The sequence below is a fragment of the Cannabis sativa genome, chromosome X, assembly GCF_029168945.1.
Source record: "Cannabis sativa cultivar Pink pepper isolate KNU-18-1 chromosome X, ASM2916894v1, whole genome shotgun sequence".
In the NCBI taxonomy this organism is placed as follows: Eukaryota; Viridiplantae; Streptophyta; class Magnoliopsida; order Rosales; family Cannabaceae; genus Cannabis; species Cannabis sativa.
Genome location: NC_083610.1, coordinates 60,524,614 through 60,547,032, shown reverse-complemented (window position 1 = coordinate 60,547,032; position 22,419 = coordinate 60,524,614). Strand labels below are relative to the sequence as shown.

The following is a 22,419-nucleotide window of genomic DNA, read 5'->3' as shown; positions in this document are numbered from 1 at the left end:
ATCAAACTAATTACCTCTTTATCAATAGAATTTCAAATTTGAAGGAACAAGCGAGCATCCTCATGGAGCCATATTTTCCTTTAATCGTCTTTTTCTTTGGAAGGATCATCAGTCAAGTGATCTTCTTTGTCAATACTCCTCAAATACAGTTGAATCGTCTTACTCCATTTCAAATAATTTGAATCAATCAATTTATGGTCCGTGATTTTAGACATCACGGGAACCACATCAGAAACTACGATTGATTTCGAATCTGATTTTATCTCTGCCATAATCTCGAAATCAAAAACAATTGAAAGAAAAAAGAAAGCAAACACAAAAGAATGAACACCCAAACACGAATAAGGCAAAAGTATCAAACCACAAACTACCAAGAACCGCTGGAGACCGATGCAAGGAGGACGAGGAACGACCGAGAGTGTGACGGGTGTTGACTGTCACCGAAGAAGATGTCGGACGCGCCCTCACGCGTCGGCGCGTGGGAATCTGGACATCGAAAAATGGCGGCGCCCACGCGCGGTGAATCTAGATGCCAGAATTTGGGGTTTTGTAGTTCGGTAACTGGGCATTCCTTCTATGTGGGCGGTGAGAATAAACTTTCACTCCAAATAGGGTTTCCGAAAAACAACCCTAATCTCTTTTTTTTGTTTGTTTATGAACCCTAATTTCGAATTACAATTATCATTCTAAGTATGGCTCTAATACCATGTACAGAATGGTGAATAGAATTGTGTATTATATTCCATTGAATAGTATATATTTATATACAAAGCTAGAAGACTAAATGGGAAACTACTAAATACAAATAGGAAACTATTAAACACAGTTACCCTAATTTTTACAACTAATATACAGTTAATATTCTAACACCAAGTCAGTTTTGTTTAAAAAATCATGAACTTTGTTAACTAAAAAATCAAGCCAATGTACTTATATGGATATTAAATATACTCCTTAAACTTTAGACAGTTATCAAAAATTAGTATTATGCTATTCTGTTAATTTTCTTAGTTATCTTATTGATGTGGCATTATATTGTCTAATTTAATTTTCTACCTAAGCAAACTAAAATAAAAATAAACTTTACAAAATTTTATTTTGATTTAATCTTTAATATATTCTATGTTTCAACTTTTTTTCTTTGGTAATCAAATTAGTTTTAAGTTTTTTTTTTTTAGAAAGTTTAGTTTACAAATATAATTTTCACATTAAAATGGGGTTTTCATTATAAATTAGTTTCATTGTATTTTTTATAAAATTTCTTTGTAAAATTTAATAGCTCTTTTATTTTTAAATCGTATAATCAATTACAAAAGTTTAACATACACCTTAACTTTTACTAATTGATAAAGTTAAAGGAACATTTTTAACAATACTACTATTACAAGGGCCACAATCATATAAATGACAAAGTTTAGGAGCCAAAATAGTTTTATTCTTTAACAAAATCTTAATTTTTACTATCTGATAAAATTTAAGGGATTTTTGACAACGCTAATATTACAGGGGGCACAATCATATAAGTGATAGAGTTCAGGAAGAAAAATAATTTTTTATTCATTATAATAATAAGACTCCATTGTCTATCCACTAAATTGCAAAGGAAAATGCACGTACAATTTTGCGTAGCCTTGAAGGCCAATGGTAAGCGCTCTGTCATAAAACTTTTGCACGAACCTACGACGTATAAATCTGTCACCAATCTGCAAAAGATAGAAATATAACTAATGAGCATATATCTTCACATGAAGTTCTAAGTAATGAACAATAAAAAAGCTAAGTTAGTCCAAGTAAGAAATATTAGGATAAATAGTCATGACATATATTTGTATTAACTCAATATGATCTTAACTTCTAGTATGCAAAGTTCTGGAGTATGAAAGGAAGAATAATATTTATTTTAGTATGATCTTCATTTTTAGTATCACAATAAGATCTATAGATGTTAGAATATTAATGGTAAATTAGTTAGAAGATAGGATCAATTGTAATTATTTCGTTTCATATTTTCTCTTATACTTTCCTATTTTAGTTTTTCTTAAGTTGTATAAATATAAGACATTTACATGAATAATATACACAATTCTATTCACCGTTCTTTATATGGTATCAGAGCAATACTTAAAATTGTGATTCGAAATTCTACAATAAGATTCATAATAAAAAATTAGAGTTCGAGTGTAGGGTCCCTTTTTCAGAAACCCCAATTGGAGTGTGAGTTTATTCTCACTGCCCACATAGACGGATTGCCCAGTCGCCGATTTGCAAAACCCCAAAGTCCGGCAGTCAAATTCACCGCAAGTGGGCCCCATGTACCCAACTTGTCTACTACTCTCTCAAAGTCGAATTTAATAGACCTTGCTAAGAACATCACTAATGACTTCCAGATGACACATACCCACTTAAAAAGCTCAGCTAAATAACTAATTGTGCTTTCTTCTCTCTCCTACTTTTGAGTTTTTTCATGCACGTTATGGGGGATTATCGTGGCCCTTCCAGCCATGGTAGGCACCAAACCCCCATTGGCTTTGGGAAGAAAAGGGGTCATAACCCCACTAGTTTGGCCTACAAAATTATCCAGTTTCTTTTGGGAAGCAGGATTCCATAGATACTGAAGTTTTAGAACTACTCATAAAGCTTTCATGCTTATCTTATCGAATGATGGAGGCTCCATCAGAATATGCGAAAGAACTAGGTTGTCGGGTTTCGAGATAGCGAAGCCATTGGATGCTGCAACATGGACAATCAAAACTATGGAGGAATTGGAAAAAAAAAAAAGGAAGTTAGAGGGGAACTTCAAGAGGACTTTTTGCAACAGTTCAAACAACTTTTTGGAGAGTTTCAAAAATAGGAGAAGGGTGTTCATCAAGTTATTGGTTCTTAAAAACAATAGTATATGGTCATCATACCAGAGAAAAGAAATGTCAGGGGATGGAATGAGTTCGCAAAAAGTTTAAATGGTGTTTTGAGAAGGGATACGAGTCAGAATATCAAGAGAAGGCGACCAAATTCAGAAATAAAAGGCCAGTAGAATCAAAGTCTTGGGTCAGTATTGTAAAAGATTCGATGAAGCCAATCCCGAAATTGAAATACAAGGAGAAAACCACTGTTACAGCTGCTACTTGCAGTCGAGGGGATATAGAATGGAAAGACCTATACCCTGCAATTAATCCCAGTTTTAAACAAAAGAATCCTTATCCAAAAGAGAGATTCTTTCAACAAAAACTTAGGAGTACATGCGTTCCAAAGCTCAACCCAGGAATTGGAGGATGGCATTATTCCTCACTCAAAACAGCCACACCTCTTGAGCACCATCTTTCATAACCTCTCCAGAGAATTAGAAAGGAAGTTGGTGGTTAGTCAGCTCTTTAATGACAAGAGAGGTGGTTATACCACAGAACTTCTTAATTATCATTCTCCCCGTAAAGCGAGGTGGGAGTGAAATATGGAGTGTTTTCAAAGAATGTGGCATCTCGTGAGATAGATTTTCTTTGTGAGGGGACAAAAACACTGAAACCTTTATGAGTAGAAGAATAACCAATAAACACAGTTTTAGTGGCTCGAGGATCAAGTTTCGTGCGAGTTTTCGAGTGAATATTGTTGACCTCAAAAAACGATCAACTGACAGTTGGGTCGTATAGATCTGATGTTGGCCACGTGTCAAACAAATAGATTGAAAAAACAATAAACACAGAGATTTGTTATAGAGGTTCGGCCCCCTTGTGGTAGCGAGTAATGACCTACTCCCCTTTTAGTTGTATTTATACCAAGGAAAATACTATCCAGATCACTATAGGTGAGATCTGCTATAGCACCCTTAAGATTAGAAAATATGAATCAGTAGGCAGATCTCAAGTGTTGACAGCCTAGGGGGTTGGCCAGCCTAGGGTGTCGGCAAGCCTAGAGTAGGCGTGTGAGAGAGATGAAGAGCCCAAATGGGTGTGTACAAGAGAGAGAGAGAGAGAGAGAGAGAGAGAGAGAGAGAGAGAGAGAGAGAGAGAGAGAGAGACTCAGAGCTATATGGAGGCTAAGTAACTTAGAGGCAACCTACAGAAATTAGGTTTTAAGCTAGAGGTTAAGGCCTTTATATAGGAGGCCTAAACCCTAGGTTTACAATTCAAATCCCTTGAAAATAGGATAGTTAGCTAGGTATTTACAAAAGACCAAAATGCCCTTAATTCTAGATATTCTTCAGCCAGTCTATTGGGCTTTTAGGGCCCAATTCGCAGCCCATGCTTGTATCCACGTGTAGAGTTGTGCATGGAGTCCTACCAGGTCAATCTTAGTCGTCCATAGGCCTACAAGGGAAGTCTGGCCGGCCATGATCCTTCCAGGTCAATCCTGGCCGACCATGGTCCTGCCAGGACCTAACAGGTCACTGTAGCTCCACCAAGAGGAGGTCAGCCTTTGAGTGTGGAGACCAGCCTTTTGCAAGTTGAAAAGACAGCTCTGTACATTGTTTCCTTGAAGAGGTCAGGTTCCCTTAGTTGAACGAAAGCTCCCTTGGTCCGGAAGTCACTTCTTGGCTAGCCAGCTTGTGCACAGACCCTGGCCGGCCTATAGGCTTACCCTGGCCAGCCTATAGGCTTCTCTTGGCCAGCCAAGGATGTTGGTACAGCTCCTTGAGGGCTCGCTTCACTCCCTTCGGTTGCTGCTTAACGGTTTTGCTATATCTTGCATGAAGGCTCTATTCTGCTACTGGCAGGGCAGTACTCCACCTGTACTCTGTCTTTGGCTTACGTGGACATGCCACGTCAAGTGGACAAAATTTGGGATAACATATATGAACAAAGGCAGTCCCACCAAATGTTTTAGCAGGAAGATTGTTGAAAGAGAAATGAGGATATGAAGTACTGAGAATATGATATGGTGTTTTAAAGCTAAGTGGGTGACTTGGAAGACGGTTAATGAGATAAGCGGCAATAAGAACAGCATCTCCCCACGAGTATTTAAGAGCATGCATAGTGAACATCAGGGCCCGTGCCACTTCTAGGAGGTGACGATTCTTGCATTCAGCAATACCATTTTGTTGGGGAGTATCAACAAATGAACTCTGGTGAATAATACCTTTTTGAGACAGGTAGGGTCCTAAGATAGAATTGAAATATTTAATGCCAGAATCTTTGAAGGGACTACTAAATCAGAAGAGGATGTGTGGGAGCAAGTTAAATTTTGGACAGCTACTTGGGTCTTTCGAACTAAACATTTTGAGGACCTATCCTTTTTAGATTTGTGTAGAGAATGGAAAACAATTGTATAGGGGCTGTAGATGGTTGTATCTATCCTCCTTTTTTCTGAGGCAAAGTGGGGTGTACTTTGGCCCTAGAAGTTATGTTTTGTTATTAATTGTAACCATGGTTTTCTTCCACCACAAGGGAGGCTTCTAATATTATCGGGAAGGATCCTGTCAATGACAAAAGGATCTTTTCTCTCTTTCAAAAAAAAAATATTTAGTGCCATTATCTGTTCGTAACACACGAATAGATGACTAAAATTGTGTTTGAATCATGGCATGAAAGGTTTGAAACACATGATATGTGCCAAATTTGTGTTTGAGTAGATAAACCCAAGTAAGACGTGTGTGATCATCAACAAATGTGATAAACCAACGATGACCATTAGAGGTGGTTACCTTTGAAGGTCCCCATAGATCATTGTGGACTAAAGAGAAAGGGTTGGTTGGTATATACTCTTTTTGAGCAAAAATAGCTCGTGTATGCTTAGCTAATTGACATATATCACATTGTAAAGAATCAAAGTTATGATTGACAAACAACGATGGAAACAAATGTTTTGAATATGAAAAATTTGGATGTCCAAGTCGAAAATGCCATAACATAATTTTATCATAGTTTGAAATAGAAACATAATTTAAAATAGGATCAGATTTAGATAAACTAGAACCCAAACTAGAGAAACTAGGTTGTTGTGTTATTTGTTGACAATCTTCAAAGAAATAAAGGCCACCGTGAATTCTAGCACTGCCAATCGTCCTCTCGGAGGATAGTTCCTAAAATTGAGAAGAATAAGGTAGAAATTTAGTAAGGCAAAGATTATCAATCAATTTACTAATAGAAATTAGATTGCATTTCAAAGAAGGGGCATCAAGGGCTGATTTGAGAACTAAATTATTGGACAATCTAATGGTACCAATTCCTGCAATAGGAGAAAGCGTGCCATCTGCTATTTTGACACTGGAACGATTAGGACACGGAGTATAGGATTCAAACAAAGAATATAAACTTGTCATATGATCAAAAGTACCTGAATCAATAAGCCATAGTGTTTGAGAGTCCTTTTGGGTAGACGAGAAATTACCAGTGTACACCAGAGCAAGATGCACTATGCAATCCTAAACCAGATGAAGATTTTTGGGAGGATTGATTCAGATTAGCATGTAAATGGTCAAGTTGTTCCTTACTGAATGGAGATGATGCGGCAGGTGGTAGAATTTCAGGGTTGTTTGTGTCATGAGCTTGATATGCCTTGCAGCCACTAGGACGTCGAGGAGTCCATTTGGCTGGTTTTCCATGTATTTCCCAACAAGTAGAGCGAGAATGTCCGTGACACTAACAATGATCACACCATGGCCTTTCACCCTTTCGATTTGGTCGAGAGTCACAATTAGGCTTACTATTGGATGGATATTTGTACCTGTTAGAAGCACGGGCTGAACTTTCAAGCATTTCGGAATTCTAAACCTCAGAATGAGTGAGCATAACATGGCGACGAGCTTCTTCAAGACGAACTTCAAAGAGAGCTTCTTTGGTATCAGGAAATGGTAAACGATCGACCAAACGCCCACGTAAGGAATTCGAAAACATGTTCTTTTTCTAACTGTTTTCGGTGTATAATACTACAGCCAAGATGGAGAGGCAGTCTCAAGATACAAATTGAGTTCCTGCCACAAATCTTGTAAGTTTGAGAAATATTGAGTCATAGTATTATTACCTTGTTTGATCTCTTTGAGTTTTGTTCGAATCTCAAATATTTGTGATGCATTCCCAAGGTCGGAATTCATTTTTCTAGCAGCATCTCACAATACTTTAGCCATCTTGTAAAACAGATACTTGCTGCTGATTTTCGGATCCATAGAATTAGTAAGCCAAGCAAGTACAATTGAAATTTCAGCTTGCCATACTTTATAGGATGGATCAATCGGAGAAGGTGTGAGAAGATCACGAGTAATGTAACCAAGTTTACCGCGACCACATATTACAATTTTGACAGATTGAGCCCGTTGTAAGTAATTTTTTCCTTCAAGTTTATGATTTTTTATCTGAATGGAACCACTGTCATGACTGTAAAGGGAACCAATGGAGCCACTAGAGAGTGTTGGAGTAGTCTGGGACTGAGTTGTTGCTTCATTGGTCTAAGAGGTGGTATCTCCAATGGTCGACATCACAAAAAAAAATAGAGATGACTTTGAGTGTATGCTTAGGTCATGGAGCTTTTCTACGACTAACAAAGACTATTGTGCGCCTGAGAGAGCCTTCTGGTCGGTGATGGTGATCTCACCTGAACGTTGACTGATGTGTGCCTGGTCGGGAACAATAACCTCACTTGAGAGTCAACTGTCGTACACCTGGTTAGTGACTTGTGGTTGGTCTTCATATATCTTGGAATATCTCATGAGATTTATGGATTGATCGTCAAAAAAAATGGTAATGGACAATTGAAGACTTTCAGAGATGAAAGACCTTCAGCTCTGATACCATAACGATATATTTGAAATTTATAATATTATGATGTATCAAATTAGAGTACATTTATAGGAATTAGGGTATATAATACATAAATATAAAATTAATACTAATCCTATCAATTAGGAAACTAAATATACACTGAATAAATTACAACAAATCACCAAATCTTAGGGATTTGATTTTCCCAATTTCCAATCAATCAATAAAATCGCTATGGAGATGGGTGTTGGAACTAAAAAAATGTATCCTTGCACTAAATAAGAGAACCGCAATGTAAAATCAATAGACTGTGGATCCCCATAGAACTAATAGGAGAATCAAATCAGGTAGCTCACCATACACATTGGATACGAGTGTAAAGTTAAACAAAAATTGGAAATACTAGATGAATAATGATGCTACTTTAAATGTTATAATAATTACAAGGACATGCACCAAGTCAGCACACTAACCAAAAGGTCCCAAGGGGAGCAGATAGCCACAGCTCCAGCAACAGGAACATTATCACCATCCTCACCAAGATACTTTACCTGCAAGAAAAATATTTAAGGGGTAAGGTATAAATATATATATAAGTCAAGGTTTTCACAACACATTGAAATGTTCCTGTTGAAATCAAACTTTTAAAACATGTGTATTCATGCTCATTTATATTGAGTACTTGAAAGAATCAAGTCTATAAGTCAAAAAAATATGATAAACTTAGTGCTAAATATTTCCATAATGCTTTAAAAAGTGAGAATACCAGAACATTGGCCCCAATGCTAGTTCCAACTGTAAATAAAGGAGCTTTCGAGTATTTATTATGAAGATGATTGATAATTATGCGTAAATCTTCTGTCCATCCAGCATTGTAAAAGCAATCAGACTGTAAAATTTTACATAAAAACAAACTGTTAACAAAAACAAATCAAGAAAAATTGAAAATTTTTAGCAAAAGAGATGAATAACAACATAAGCAATCGTTCACTTTAAACAAACATTAAGAAGGCACTACATGTCAAATTGAGAACATTCACTTTCGTGCCTGTATTGAATGAAAAATTAAAACTATATACTAAAAAGTACAACCAAAAGAAAAAGTAGGAAAGTGTGCCTATAAATAAAACCCCAACTGTGACGGCTTCTTCTCATGATTCTTTCGACTCTTTTTTGCTTCACTTACATCATGTCTTTCCCAAATAGAGCTCGAACAGATGATGATTGTGTTTGTGGTGTATCTAGTTTGCTAGGAACAAGTTTTGCATGAACAAGTTACGCTTAAAGTGAAACTAGTTGTCACTTGGGCCATTGACTATCATGATCGGGTTAGTGGAGCAAATAAGTAGCTAGGACGGCCCTCGCCCCACGTGGACTCCCCCGGCTGGGGGTTATTGAAGATGAATGTGTATGCTCTGCTCAAGGCCGAGACCAAAAAAAATGGGTAACAAGGTTGTCCTTCGTGACTCCGTAGGCGAGGTTCGTGCTTCTGCTATTTGGCCCGCTTTTCCCAAGGTGGAATCAGCTATTGCAGAAGCTATTTCAATCCTTAAGGGGTTACAGTTGTGTAAACTCTTGGGTTATTTGAGTCTAATTATTAAGTCAGATTGCCAAGTTGTTTTTAATGCGTTGAAAGCTAAGCATTGTGATGATTCCCATCTAGGATCTATTGTTAGAAATGTCATTTTGATTTGTAATGGTCTTTGGTGTTCAGTTTATTGATTGTCCTAGGTTGGCTAATGGGGTTACTCTTTAGCTGAACTAGTGTTGGGGGAGGATGAGCATAAGTTGTGTTGGCCTGGCTACCCTCATTCTATTGCTCCTATTGTATTGACTGAAACTATTCATCAATAACATTTCCTGTTTTTAGTGAGACCAAGTTTTTCTCAAAAAAAAAAAATACCAACTCAATTACAACAAAGCCAAAAATGTTGAGAGAGAAATCCCAAATCTATTAAAAGATGAGTGAAAGGAAAGTGACAAAACACTCCATATTTTAAAGTCACGTAACAACCTGACACTTGATTTTCTATATCATCTAAGCACTGAAGATCATAAAGAAGCTGAAAACCTATCTTTATCCCAAAGAAACAGCTCTTCTCGAGCTTTATAATAAAAGTACCAGCATTCCTTTACAACACAGCACCCAAGAAAAGGAAAAACACAGTACAAGTCCATAAAATAAAGGCTCCTTCAGAAATCAGAACCTTGCACTGAGAAAGACTAACCCAGCTGCAGCAAACATCCCATAATAGACAAAACCCCAAACATGTAAAGGGCCAGAGTAAAAGCAGGTGACAAATATTGCCAAAACTTGTGAATAAAGTTCACAATGTTCAACCGCAGCCATAAGGATATTTACTGTAAAAAAAGAAAGTTTATGAAATTTAAACCAAAAGATTACAAGACTAGACAATGACATGTCTACTCTCTTCTATAAGAAACAAAAAAGATGTGGAAAAATGTTAAAAATAAGAACTCAAAATAGAAAAGAAAGAAAAACATTTTACTTTTACTTCAGTGAAGTATAGATAAGAATAGAGTTCACATCATTTGTTTTGTTTGTTGTACCTATTCTATGCTCATGAGAGTAGAAAATTCCTACTATTCAAAATTCTATTTCTTTCTAGGAAATGTCTCTCATTTATGTGAAAATTCTTAATTTTTACACAGCATCAGTGATATTCAAATTGGGGAACTTTCAAAAATACATTTTTTTTATGTTTTATTTACAATTTTACGACCTAAAGTTTTTATTTATAAAAATACGCTTGAAAGTTTTAAAATTACAAAAATAAACTTTGCTCAGCAGAAAGTAAAAAAACAACTAAAAAACAACAAGAAACCAACCTCGCGACAACTATAAATCAACTAAAAAATAACCAAACAAATAACATCATGTGAACTATAAAACAACCAAAAAAACGGTTTATTGTTTTTACTAAAGATTTATTTGTAAATAAAAAAGTTTAAAGAATAAAAATAAAAAAAATCGTGTTGACGTATTTTTGTAATTTTTTTCAATTTTTTGTCTATTATGTAAATTTTTCTATTTAATTACTATTCACATTCTTCTAATCATGACTAAAATTAATATTATCTAGTGTAAAAAGAGGTACTTTTTCTATGCACTAAGCATAATAATATTAGTTACTTAGTTTCCTGATCCCTAAATTTTGTGGGTTTAGCAGTGAGCCTAGTTTCAATCTTAGAAAGAAAAAAATTAAAAACTTATATGGAAATTGAAATGCTACACAACAATTAAGAAATAGTATTTTAATATTCAAGAGCTACTCACAGTAATTGAAACGCCACCCAGACCTCTGTGGTTGCTGACAACTACATTCCATCCACTTTTTGCTATACTAAAAGCGAGGTGCTTTAGATACTGCAAATAATAAACACAACGATGATGACGATGATGATGACCAAAAAATATAACCAAGTTATAAGGTCAAGACGTGCAGCAGAGAACTTACAGCAGACGTGGAGTCACTGGTTAAACCAGGAATTACCACCACAATCGGAGTTGTGTCATTGTCAGAAGTAGCATTATTTATGTGAAACCCACCATCAGGAACTGTAAAATCTCAAATACATTAACAACAAAAATGTATATTCCAAAAGCATTTCACACAAGGCTATAATACTTGAAAAGGAAAAAGTGATGAAACTTGAATTAAACCAATATCATAAGAAGCTGAAAAAACTGCCCACCCAGCTAGGCTACTCAATGTTCACGTGTAAACAGAGGCATATGCATTCTAATTGTGACATTGACAATAACTCAAAGCTATGCGGGAGTCAAACATAAAAGCATATACTTTATGCAAAATAAAAAGTTTACAAACCAAAGCCACAGTGATAAGAAGCTAAGGTCTGAGAAACATTCATCCAAGAATCACACATACAAGAGGAGAGATATAAAGGAGAACCCAGATATTACGAAAAAAAAAAACCAAATTTACAATCTTAAAACTGAACGTCTGTTGGAGATGACCTTAAGCAACTGTTAGAGCACTAGGCTAATGGACAATAGACACAAGTGCCTACCACAATGCACCAAACAATAATTGAGAGAGACGTACACCGACCAGATGTGCATCATAAAAAGAATATCCATAGCTAATCAAATATATACAAGCCCAACACAGTTTGTTTCATTTAACTTGAAGACATTTAATTGTCCTTTCTACTTTTCTTTGGGTAGAAAAAAAATGTAATACTGGCCCAATTCACTAGGCCTGCATTTGTATGTATCGGTATGTGTGTGAGTGCTTCCTTCTACTTGACTTCTTTTTCTTCCGTTTTTTGTGTAATACATAGCAATACATTTTATTTTCATAGAGCAAATACTTCAAAGTTACCATCAGAACTCCTTAGCCAGTCCAAGGCAATCGTCCCACCATCAGCAGCGGTGAAGAGCTCTCTGGGAGAGAATAATCATATCATCTTAGATGCAACAATGATTTAAAACACAATTAGGGAAAAATTATTAAAAGAGTTGTAACCTTAACATAAAGAAAAACTAAGTAAAAGCTAGAGGCCCACTATAAGTAATAGATCATAAGCAAAAGCTCTGAGCCATCATACACTAACTCCAAATGCCACCCAACCGGCTAAAGCAAAAGAAAAGGGAGGGGAATTTAGAAAAAAAAAATGAATAAAACATATAATAGTTGCTAATGTAAGATAACATCCAATTATATCCCAACAGCCTATCCTGAGTAGTTTACAAATATCCCCAAATTAATAACAAAAAAAAGGAGAGGGGGGGGAGGGGGGGGGTTGTATAGAATATTGAGGAAAATGCATTCTGCATTCTTTGATGCACCAGTAATTCAGGCTCTAATGCCATTTCGCCAACTAGCCTTTCAGATACTAACAAGTATATATAGCACATTCAAAAAAAATAAAGAGTCATAAACCAGTAAAAAGAAAAACTGGTTATGGCTTTGTAACAAAATCATCTATGAAAATGGTGGTTTTGCAACTATCATAAGCAAAGTATTCTATAGAAATATTGGTTAACAACTTAATACATCACAAAAATACAGGGAAAGATGTCCTCTGAAACTAAACTACAAAGGACAGTAGTACTGACTTCTAACAACGTTAATCACAAAATCACCTTGGTTAGAAGCATGTGTACCTGTACTCCTATTTTTTATAAAAAAATAAAAATAAAATAGTAGACACCGAACGAACTTAACAAATTTTGATTCCTCTTTAATTACTTCTCTATGATTTCTCAATGCTATGTACACATAACAATGAAAGCTATGTAAGTTCTGAAGTCACCAACACACGAATAGATAAATAATTCATCAACCGAGAAGGCAATTTATTCAATCATTAAGGCTAAAGAGAAAAACATTTATATTAGTTAATAGTTATGGTGCTCTGAAAAGCATTGCCAAAGAACATTCAAGTGGATAACATGACGAAAACAATACTTTTAGAAACTGTAATTAAGTGACTAGAATAAGCTAAACAAACCAACCTTTTGTAGCTAAAGATGGGTGGCCTTCCAAAGAAATTGAGAAAACATGTCTGAATATGAGGACTAGACAGCCATGGCGTAGCTAAATATCTGAGCAAAGTAATTACTTAGACCATTATTTATTACACCGTTCAAATTAACATAAAAAAAAACGACAAAAAAGAAATACAATGAAATCATTAAACATTATCGGGAAGCAATCAGAAAAATCAAAAGAAATTTAAGAATCTAGCAACTCAATAATTTGATTTGATTTGATTCACCGACCTGCCATGGAGAATCCGGCACTTGGAAACGACGCCATTATAGATATGAGCGGATGAGTTGTAGGTCAAAGTAATGGGAGAGCCTCGAAAGGCGGTTAAAGCGTCTTCGAAGAGGTGAAATTCGAGGAAATTGTAGAGAAAAACCAGCGAGGCGACGAGAGAGGCGAGCAAGTAGTGGGAAAGAGGGATAAAAGAGAGAGCGCGAAGCAGAAGGGCGTAGCCATTGGTGGAGGAAGATATTGAGTCGCTTTCAACAATGGCGGACCAGTTCATGGTGACGACGGTGTTGGTGAGCAAAGACGGAGAATCCGAGAGCTTGAATAGCAGTAAAGGTCCCTATAGGCTGGAGTCTGGACGATGACATGAAATAGTATTAGAAGAGACTTTGGCCTGTGAATAAATTATGAATTATCAATTATCTGTGGCCGCATAAGTCAAAAGTAGTCCTTCAATATATTTTTGTTTTGCCAATTACTATAATTTCCAAATTGTTTAACAAAATAAAAATTAAAATAAAATTAGATGAAAAAGATGGTAATATTGTAATTAATTTAAAAATACATATATTCAGAAGACACATTGTAGTAGGTTCATTCAATCTCGTAGCTTTAATACTTAACTATTGCGTAAGGTACGTAATTACATACTAGCAATCCCTTCGGCCGCAAAGAACTTATTATTTTTAACCATTAACAACGATTTGATGGCGAGTCATCAAAGAATAAAGAATCAACAACGAAACAAAACCATATCACACAAACAACACTAAAAGACTCAATATCATGTCACACAGACAAGACAAAAACGCTCAAAACTATATCACAGAGACAAAACTAAAACACAAAAATTATGTCAAAGAGACAAGACTAATCGCGGTAGCAAAAATCAAATTGCAGTAGTAAAATACAAGTCACACCTAAGTCGGTCGGCGGGCCTGACCAGAGAAAAAAACAACCTCTTATAGCTATAGATTTAGGAACGAAAAACCCTAACTTTTTCCCCTATTATCAACCCTTGATGTTAGAAATTAGGTCTAAAATATATATGGATCTTAAACTCATGTGAGACTATCAAGATTACTCTTTGAATCAATAAGATGAAAGACATACCTGATTCCATGATATTGAATATGAGATGAGATTGTGGGTATATGGTCTTCCACAAACTAATCTTCCCTCTATGGGTTCTCACTCAATTGATGGGAATGGAGGAGAAGAGTAGTTGAGATTAGTCTAGGGGACCAAACCCTAATGTTCTTTATATAGCAAACTAATAAGAGCCCCATAAATCCTAGTTAGGTTTACTATTGGGTATTACACATTACAAAGCTCATACCAAATAAGATATTTTTTAGGCTCATTTAATTAGATCACTTATTTAGCCCAATTTATAATATTAGCTCAAATAAATTGTCTTAATTTGTAAGCCCATATATTAGATTATTAAAAATAACCCAACAATCTCCAACTTGAGCTACAAATTAATTCTAATGACAATTACATTTGAAAACCTTATCTGCGCAAAAACTTGCTAATTATTCTTAAAACATCTTCTATAGACAATTTGGTCCATCTCTTATACCAATATGAGACCAAAGTGGCCCTTCGTTACATTTATCGTGATGGACCCATCAATGATCACTGAAATTTCGTTTTTATATTTACCAAGTGAACTTATAAAACAATTCAAATAATGCGAAACTGTAATAAAATTATTTGAATAGAATTTATCTCTGTTCTATCAGACACAGAATCTGATAGAACAGAATTATACAACAAAAAGTAAAATTACAAAAGATAAAATGGCACACAACATTTTATACGTGGTATCGGCAACCCTTTCGAATCGCTCCTAGACCATGGGACCATGCCCAGAGAATGAAATTTATTAGATGAATCTCAAGTGATTACAAAACCTAATTGACTTATACAAATAAAGACTCCTCCCTCTTTGAATTTGCTACAACTGTTGTAATCTATTCTTCTAATCAAATTTCTGAAGTGTCGAGACCTTGAACTCCCTTCAAATCGTAGCACTTGCACACATCATCCTAAAGAGTGACTCACTTGCAATCTTCCTCCCAAAAAGTATCTAACTTGTAATCTTCCTCCTGAAGAGTGACTCACTTGCAATCTTTCTCTCGAAGAGTGGCTAACTTGCACTTTTCCTCCCGAAAAGTGACTCACAAACAAGACTTCTCTCGAAGCTTGATGAACAATATCCAAGGTGTTCAACCTGCACAATTTTAACAAGAAACAATTCATAATAACACTTCTCCTGAAGAGTGACTCACTTGCAATCTTCCTCCCAAAGAGTGACTCACTTGCAATCTTCCTCCCAAAGAGTGTCTAGCTTGCAATCTTCCTCCCAAAGAGTGACTCACTTGCAATCTTCCTCTCAAAGAGTGACTCACTTGCAATCTTCCTCCCAAAGAGTGACTAACTTGCAATCTTTCTCCCGAAGAGTGGCTGACTTGCACTTTTCCTCCTGAAAAAAGTGACTCACGAACAAGACTTCTCCTAAAGCTTGATGAACAATATCTAAGGTGTTCAACCTGCACAATTTCAATAAAAAACAATACAAAATAACAAAATAATAGAATACTAAGAACTTGTTGGACTCAAGTTCTTCACAAAATAAAGAAAACTCTCTCAAACTCTGAATGTAATTTTAGAATTGATACACCACTACTACAATTATGGGCTTTAGAGGCAGTTTTTTCAACCCACTTTATAAAAGGGAAGCTAAAGGGTGTGAAAATACCCGCCTGGTTTGAAATTAACATTTAGAGGCATTTTTTGGTAAAAACCGTAGGTATATAATTTAATTATATCTATGCCATCAGTTGGGGGTTGGAGTAAAGTTAAGGGTTTTTTATTGACCCTATGGCGTCGGTTATTTGGAATTAACCGATGACATAGGTGCAGCTGTTATTCGACACATGTGCACCTATGGCGTCGGTTAATACCAAATAACTGATGCCATAGGGTTATATATCAGAACCTCAGCTTCGTCTTCCTCATTTCACAACTTATTGAACACGAAGAACACATCAGCCATAGCAGCCCCTTACCCACGAAAAAACCCTCGCCAACCACCCATAAAAAAGCCTCATTCTCCCTCATTTCTTCACCATTTCACCCCATTTTTATTTTAAAACCTTCTATTTTCAATACCTAAACCTATACTGTAAAAAGGTTTAGTTTTTTCCCCTCTATCACTATAACCGAACCTATTATAAAAAAAGGTAGTGGTATAACTCCGGCCACCGATTTTAGCGAAAAAAACGTTGAATCTCAACGTCCATTAAGGTATAAATATGATTTCTAGTCATTTTATTAATGTACATTGGTATTATTTCGTTTTTGTAAATTTTTTTTGGAATTTTTCTATTTTATTAATATTATATTGTGTGTGCGCTATAAGTGGCCAGATTTTTGTCGCAATTTGTCGTCGGAGTGCGTTTATAAGGTAAATATTTATTAACTTGATATATAATATATATATGCATATATTTTGTGTTTTATTATTAAATATGTGTTTATATATATTGTGTGTATATATGCTATACTATTTGTGTAAATTGTGTAATTGTATTGTATATATATTTGTTGTGAATGAGAATGAAGTAGTAGGGATTGAATTAGTTTAGAAATAAAATTTTTAAAATTATGTTAGTTTGATATATAATTGATTATATATGTATATGTATATGTTATTTTTTTCAAAAATTAATCTATAGAATTTAGTAACTAGTAAGTTGTTACATTTTTTAATATAACTAGTAAGTAATTAAATTATTAAAATTCTAATTTTGTTGTATTGCATTATATTGTAGGTTGTGAGCTAACTTTTGAGGTTCGACATATTTCGGTATTGATCGGATTTTAACTTGCTATATGTATATACATTCACTAACTTTCTGTTTTTATAATTAATTATCAGTGCATGCTTAGTGGAGTTTTAATATCTTAAATTTTCATCTGTAGTGAAGTAAGTTCTGCGAATACATGTACTGCGATCGGATGGGTGGATAAATTTTGTATTATTTTTGTTATTTTGCTTGTTCTGTATTGTTATATTTGTTTTGTTTGTTATTTTAGGCATTTTTAAAAATTTGGGAAACGTCCAATTACAGTCGTTATGCTGCTGAAATTTCAGTAGAATTAGAATAAATTTTACTAAAAAAAATAAATATTAAAGAAAAAGTACATAACACAAATAATTAGTTAATAACTCGCCAGTTGTAAGAAATTAGGTGACATAATATATTTATATAAACTTTTCTATTATAAATGACAAACCAAACAATTGAATGGATTCACTTTAGGAAAAGTCATTCCAATTCTACTAACATTCCAATCAACTAAATACTACCATAGTTAGTTAATTACAACTTTTACAACTTATACAGCTTAATAACATGAACCAAACTAAAATAAGAATTTTAGGGCTCGTTTGGAATGCCGTATTAGGTCGTATTGTATTGTATTGTATTATATTAAATTGGATTATATATTATATTTTTATATAATACTATGTTAAACTTTAATTTATACTAAAATATTATATATTTAGGTGTCCATCAAATTTAATACCACATATAGTTTTACATAAAAATATTGCATAAAATGCAATTCAATATAATACAATACAATACAATACGACCTAATACGGCGTTCCAAACGAGCCCTTAGTAATATATAAATTAATATGAATTAATTGTGAGAAACCTAGTTAGTTACATTGTGTAAGTAGTAACTAGTTATAATTAGTTACTAAATACTGAATTTTTTTGGTTGGAATATTTATTATGGATAAATCATGGATGCGTGAGGAGAGACACACACTTCGATTTCAAGTAGGGTTCGATGCATTTTTAGAGTTTGCCTTAAAGAATTCTAAAAATCCCAAACGTATTCATTGTTCGTGTGTAGATTGTTGTAATGAATCTAAAGGAAATATTACAATGATTAAGGACCATGTGTATTTACAAGGTTTCAATAGAAGTTATACTACTTGGTATTGGCATGACGAATATTTAGCTGATGATCCATATCCATTAGGAAAGCGGGGGGTAGATGATATCAAGGGTAATGATTTCGATGATCATCCATTGGACTTGCTTAACGAAGCACAGGAGGAATTTCTTAATGATCCTAAAAATTTGATAATTTTCTAAGTGATGCTGATAAACCCATGTTCAATGGTTGTAAAAACTAAGATTACCAACAACGGTAAAGTTTTACATCAAAGCAGAAAATGGAGTGAGAGATAAATATTTTACTCAATTTTTAGCCGCTTTTAAAGATATCTTACCATTTGACAACTGCTTCCCGAAATCTACATATGAAGTGAAAAAAAAAACTTTATATTCCATAGGATTAAAGTATGAAAAAAAAGCATGCATGTCCGAACAATTGCATTTTATATCGTAAGGAATATGCAGACATGGATTATTGCCCAACTTGTAGTTTATCCCGCCATAAAGTAAACAAGAGTAAGGAGGATAGGAAACTTATCCCCCAAAAAGTGATGTGGTACATGCCTTTGATTCCGAGACTGAAACGATTATATCGTAGTGCAGAACATTCTGAAAATTTGATTTGGCATGAGAACAAGAAAGTTAAAGATGGAAAACTCAGACATCCTGCAGATTCCTAAGCTTGGAAAAAAGTAAACTATATAAATTCTGAATTCAAATCTGAACCAAGACACATTCGTCTCGGTCTATCTGCAGATGGAGTAAATCCACATAGATCTCTAAGTAGTCGTCATAGTTCATGGCCTGTTTTCCTTGTTATGTACAATCTTTCTCCCTAGTTAGTGATGAAGAGGAAATTTATTATGCTTTCTTTAATGATATCAGGCCCGCAACAACACGGACATAATATCAATATACATTTGGAACCATTGATTGACGATTTAATAGAATTGTATGAGAATGATTCAGGCATATGATGGTTTTAAAAAAGAATTCTTTAATCTGAAAGTAGTATTATTGTGGACTATCAGTGATTTTCCAACTTACAGTAATTTATCAAGCTTAAGCACAAAAGGTTACGAAGATTGTCTAATTTGTTGCACTAACACATGGGCTTGTCGCTTGGCAAATGGACACAAGATGTGTTATATGGGTCACAGACGGTACTTGCCTACAAATCATCTTGATAGACGGAAGAAGAAAGCATTCGATAGTACTGAAGAGGGAGATATGACTCCTTTGCCACTATCAGGGGAACAAATTCTCCAACAAGTAGAACTTGTAGATTTTAAGTATGGAAAGGCGCAAAAAAAATTAAAAAAAAAATGGTTATTTTCAAAGAAAGTCAATCTTTTTTTGTCTTCCATATTGAAAAAGTTTACTTGTTCGACATTGTCTGGATGTCATGCATATTGAAAAAAATGTGTGTGAGAGTATTATCGGTACCTTACTTTATATTCCTGGCAAAACTAAGGATGGTCTAAATAGTCGTTTAGATCTCGTTGAAATGGGTATACGACAATCTTTGGCACCTAAGAAGAAAGGTGAACGATTATATTTGCCTCCTGCTTGTTTCGCTGTGTCTAAAAAGGAAAAGCAAATAGTTTGCAAATCATTGGTAAATATTAAAGTACATGATGGTTACTCGTCTAACATCAAAAACTTGGTAAATGAGGCTGAATTGAAACTAATGGGTCTGAAATCACATGATTGTCATGCATTAATGCAACATCTGCTTCCAATTGCCATTAGATCAGTCTTGCCAAAAAATGTTCGAGAGTGTTTGACACATGTTTGCATTTTCTTTAATAAGTTGTGTGGGAATGAATTAGAACTGGATAAGTTAGATGCATTACATGAACATGTAGTCAAAATATTGTACAACCTTGAAAAGTTCTTTTCGCCATCTTTTTTCGACATCATGATACATTTAATGGTTCATCTAGTGAGAGAAGCAAGGTTGTGTGGGCTGGTTTGGACGAGATGGATGTATCCATTTGAAAGAAATATGAAGGTACTTAAAATTTATGTGCGTAACCACTATCGGCTAGAAGCATCTATGGTTGAGTGCTACATATCTGAAAAGGATGTAGAATTTTGTTCAGAGTACATGGCCAGAGTTGAGGCAATAGGAATTAGCAAACCAAGAACTGACCCAGATGAGGTTGATAGAGGATTAAGGGGGAAAGGGACAATGGTGACAGTGTCCAAGCTTGAACTAGATCAAACTCAATTAGTCGTGATGAACAACAATGCAAAGGTTCGGCCATATATAACATAAGTAGCTTTTCCTTTGATTAACATTTCTTAAGTCACGATGAACAATAACTAATTTTTTGAGATTCTGCATCAGAAAACAGTTCACCATTTCTGGATAAACGGTGGAACATTTTTCTATAAAAATTCCAAAAAACCTAATTTCAAACTCAATTTTATCCCAAATCAAATGCAACTCTCCATAACACCTAATTACAACATATAGAACATATTTCAAGCATACCTAGCAGCTAAAACTCAAAGAATAGAAAAATGTCATTATTGAGCCAAGTTTGAGTTCTTGAACTCAAACTTGCTCAACTCCCTTATCAGCCATAAAACCCATTCAAAATAGCTTCATACAGTTCTAATCAAACCCAGAAATCAATCCCAAAGCACCCCAAGCTCAGGCAGAACCTAATTCCAAAATTTGCATACTCAAACTAACACTTTTCTTCCAAAATCGAAAAGAAAGGTGCTCTAGGGTTTTCCTTTGGTATTGCTAACCAAAACTCCTTCAATTGTTGCTGAATTTCCCTGAAAACTAGTTTTGAATTGTTCTGTTCTTGTTGGTTCTAGAAGAGCCGAGATATAGAGAGAGAGAGAGAGAGAGAGAGAGAGAGAGAGAGAGAGAGAGAGAGAGAGAGAGAGAGAGAGAGAGAGAGAGAGAGAGTTATGTTTTAGCTTGATTTTCTAACTTGAAAAAATGAAAATAACCTAAGTTAATTGTTTTATTCTTTTAATTAAAATCAGCCAAGATATTATTAGAATAAAACCTAATTCAAACTAATGGACTAAACCAACCAATAGGAAGAATTACTATTTTACCCTTACTTACCCCTTAAAAATCTTTAGGCTTAAGGGTAAAATGGTCAAAATTTACAACCCTACCTAAACCCAATATCTCAAATATCAATACTACTTGCCCTGCTAAATAAAGATTCTAAACCAAACCCATGTGACTCAATGGCCAAACCGTCGCATTTCTACCATTACCGAGCAATAATCACCAAAATATTAAACTTCACTCTTATCAAATATAATAGAACTAGAGTTTAATAAAATTTATAGAATTGAAAAATTATAACTCAAATGCCTATTTATTGAAAATAGGATCCACATCATATAATATATTAATTAATTAAGGGAAATTTGACATTTTATGCTAAAAAAATGCACGTGGTGTTATTTTATACACAGAAAATATACATTTGATAATTATTCTTAACTTTCAATTTTGTTCCAAAAATACCCCCCTCATTTCAATTCCCCCTAATCTCTCTAACTTCCCTCTCTCTCCTCTCTCTCTTCCTTTCTCGGTTTCAAGCTCACCACCGTTCCCCCATTCGAACCTAACCCTCATTCTCACCACCGCAACATTCGAACCACCACACCATTCGAACCACCACACGCAGTCGACCCACGAACCAGTCGAAGTCGACCCACACGAACCCATTCGACCCCACACGAACAGTGACGACCCACGAGACCCGAACCCCACGAGACCCACTCCATCCCAGTCGACCCACGAGAGCCACTCGATCCCAGTCGACCCACGAGACCCACGAGACCCAGTCTCCGTTCATCATCGTCCCCGGCACCGTCGACGAACCAGGTATGGGCTTCCTTTAATTATTTTTTGCAATTTATCCTTTAAATTGTGAATCTGTGATATAACTGAAATATGTAGTTTATTAAAGTTTTGAATTGCTAGTTTTTGTGTTT

The 22,419-nt window shown here is 35.0% G+C and overlaps 1 protein-coding gene across 1 annotated transcript in view; it reads right to left on the bottom strand.

Annotated features, from left to right (window-relative positions):
• LOC115695193 (embryogenesis-associated protein EMB8) overlaps positions 1–13,880 on the bottom strand; it is a 32,204-nt gene extending 18,324 nt beyond the window's left edge. The window contains exons 1-8 of the mRNA XM_061106473.1: positions 13,456–13,880; positions 13,189–13,278; positions 12,053–12,114; positions 11,165–11,265; positions 10,984–11,073; positions 8,452–8,574; positions 8,159–8,236; positions 1,618–1,703 (exon numbers count right to left, since the gene is read on the bottom strand). Of these exons, the coding sequence (XP_060962456.1) occupies positions 1,618–1,703; positions 8,159–8,236; positions 8,452–8,574; positions 10,984–11,073; positions 11,165–11,265; positions 12,053–12,114; positions 13,189–13,278; positions 13,456–13,727 (902 nt within the window). The 5' untranslated portion in view covers positions 13,728–13,880. The remainder of the gene's footprint in view (positions 1–1,617; positions 1,704–8,158; positions 8,237–8,451; positions 8,575–10,983; positions 11,074–11,164; positions 11,266–12,052; positions 12,115–13,188; positions 13,279–13,455) is intronic.
• Between the last annotated feature and the right edge of the window lie 8,539 nt (positions 13,881–22,419).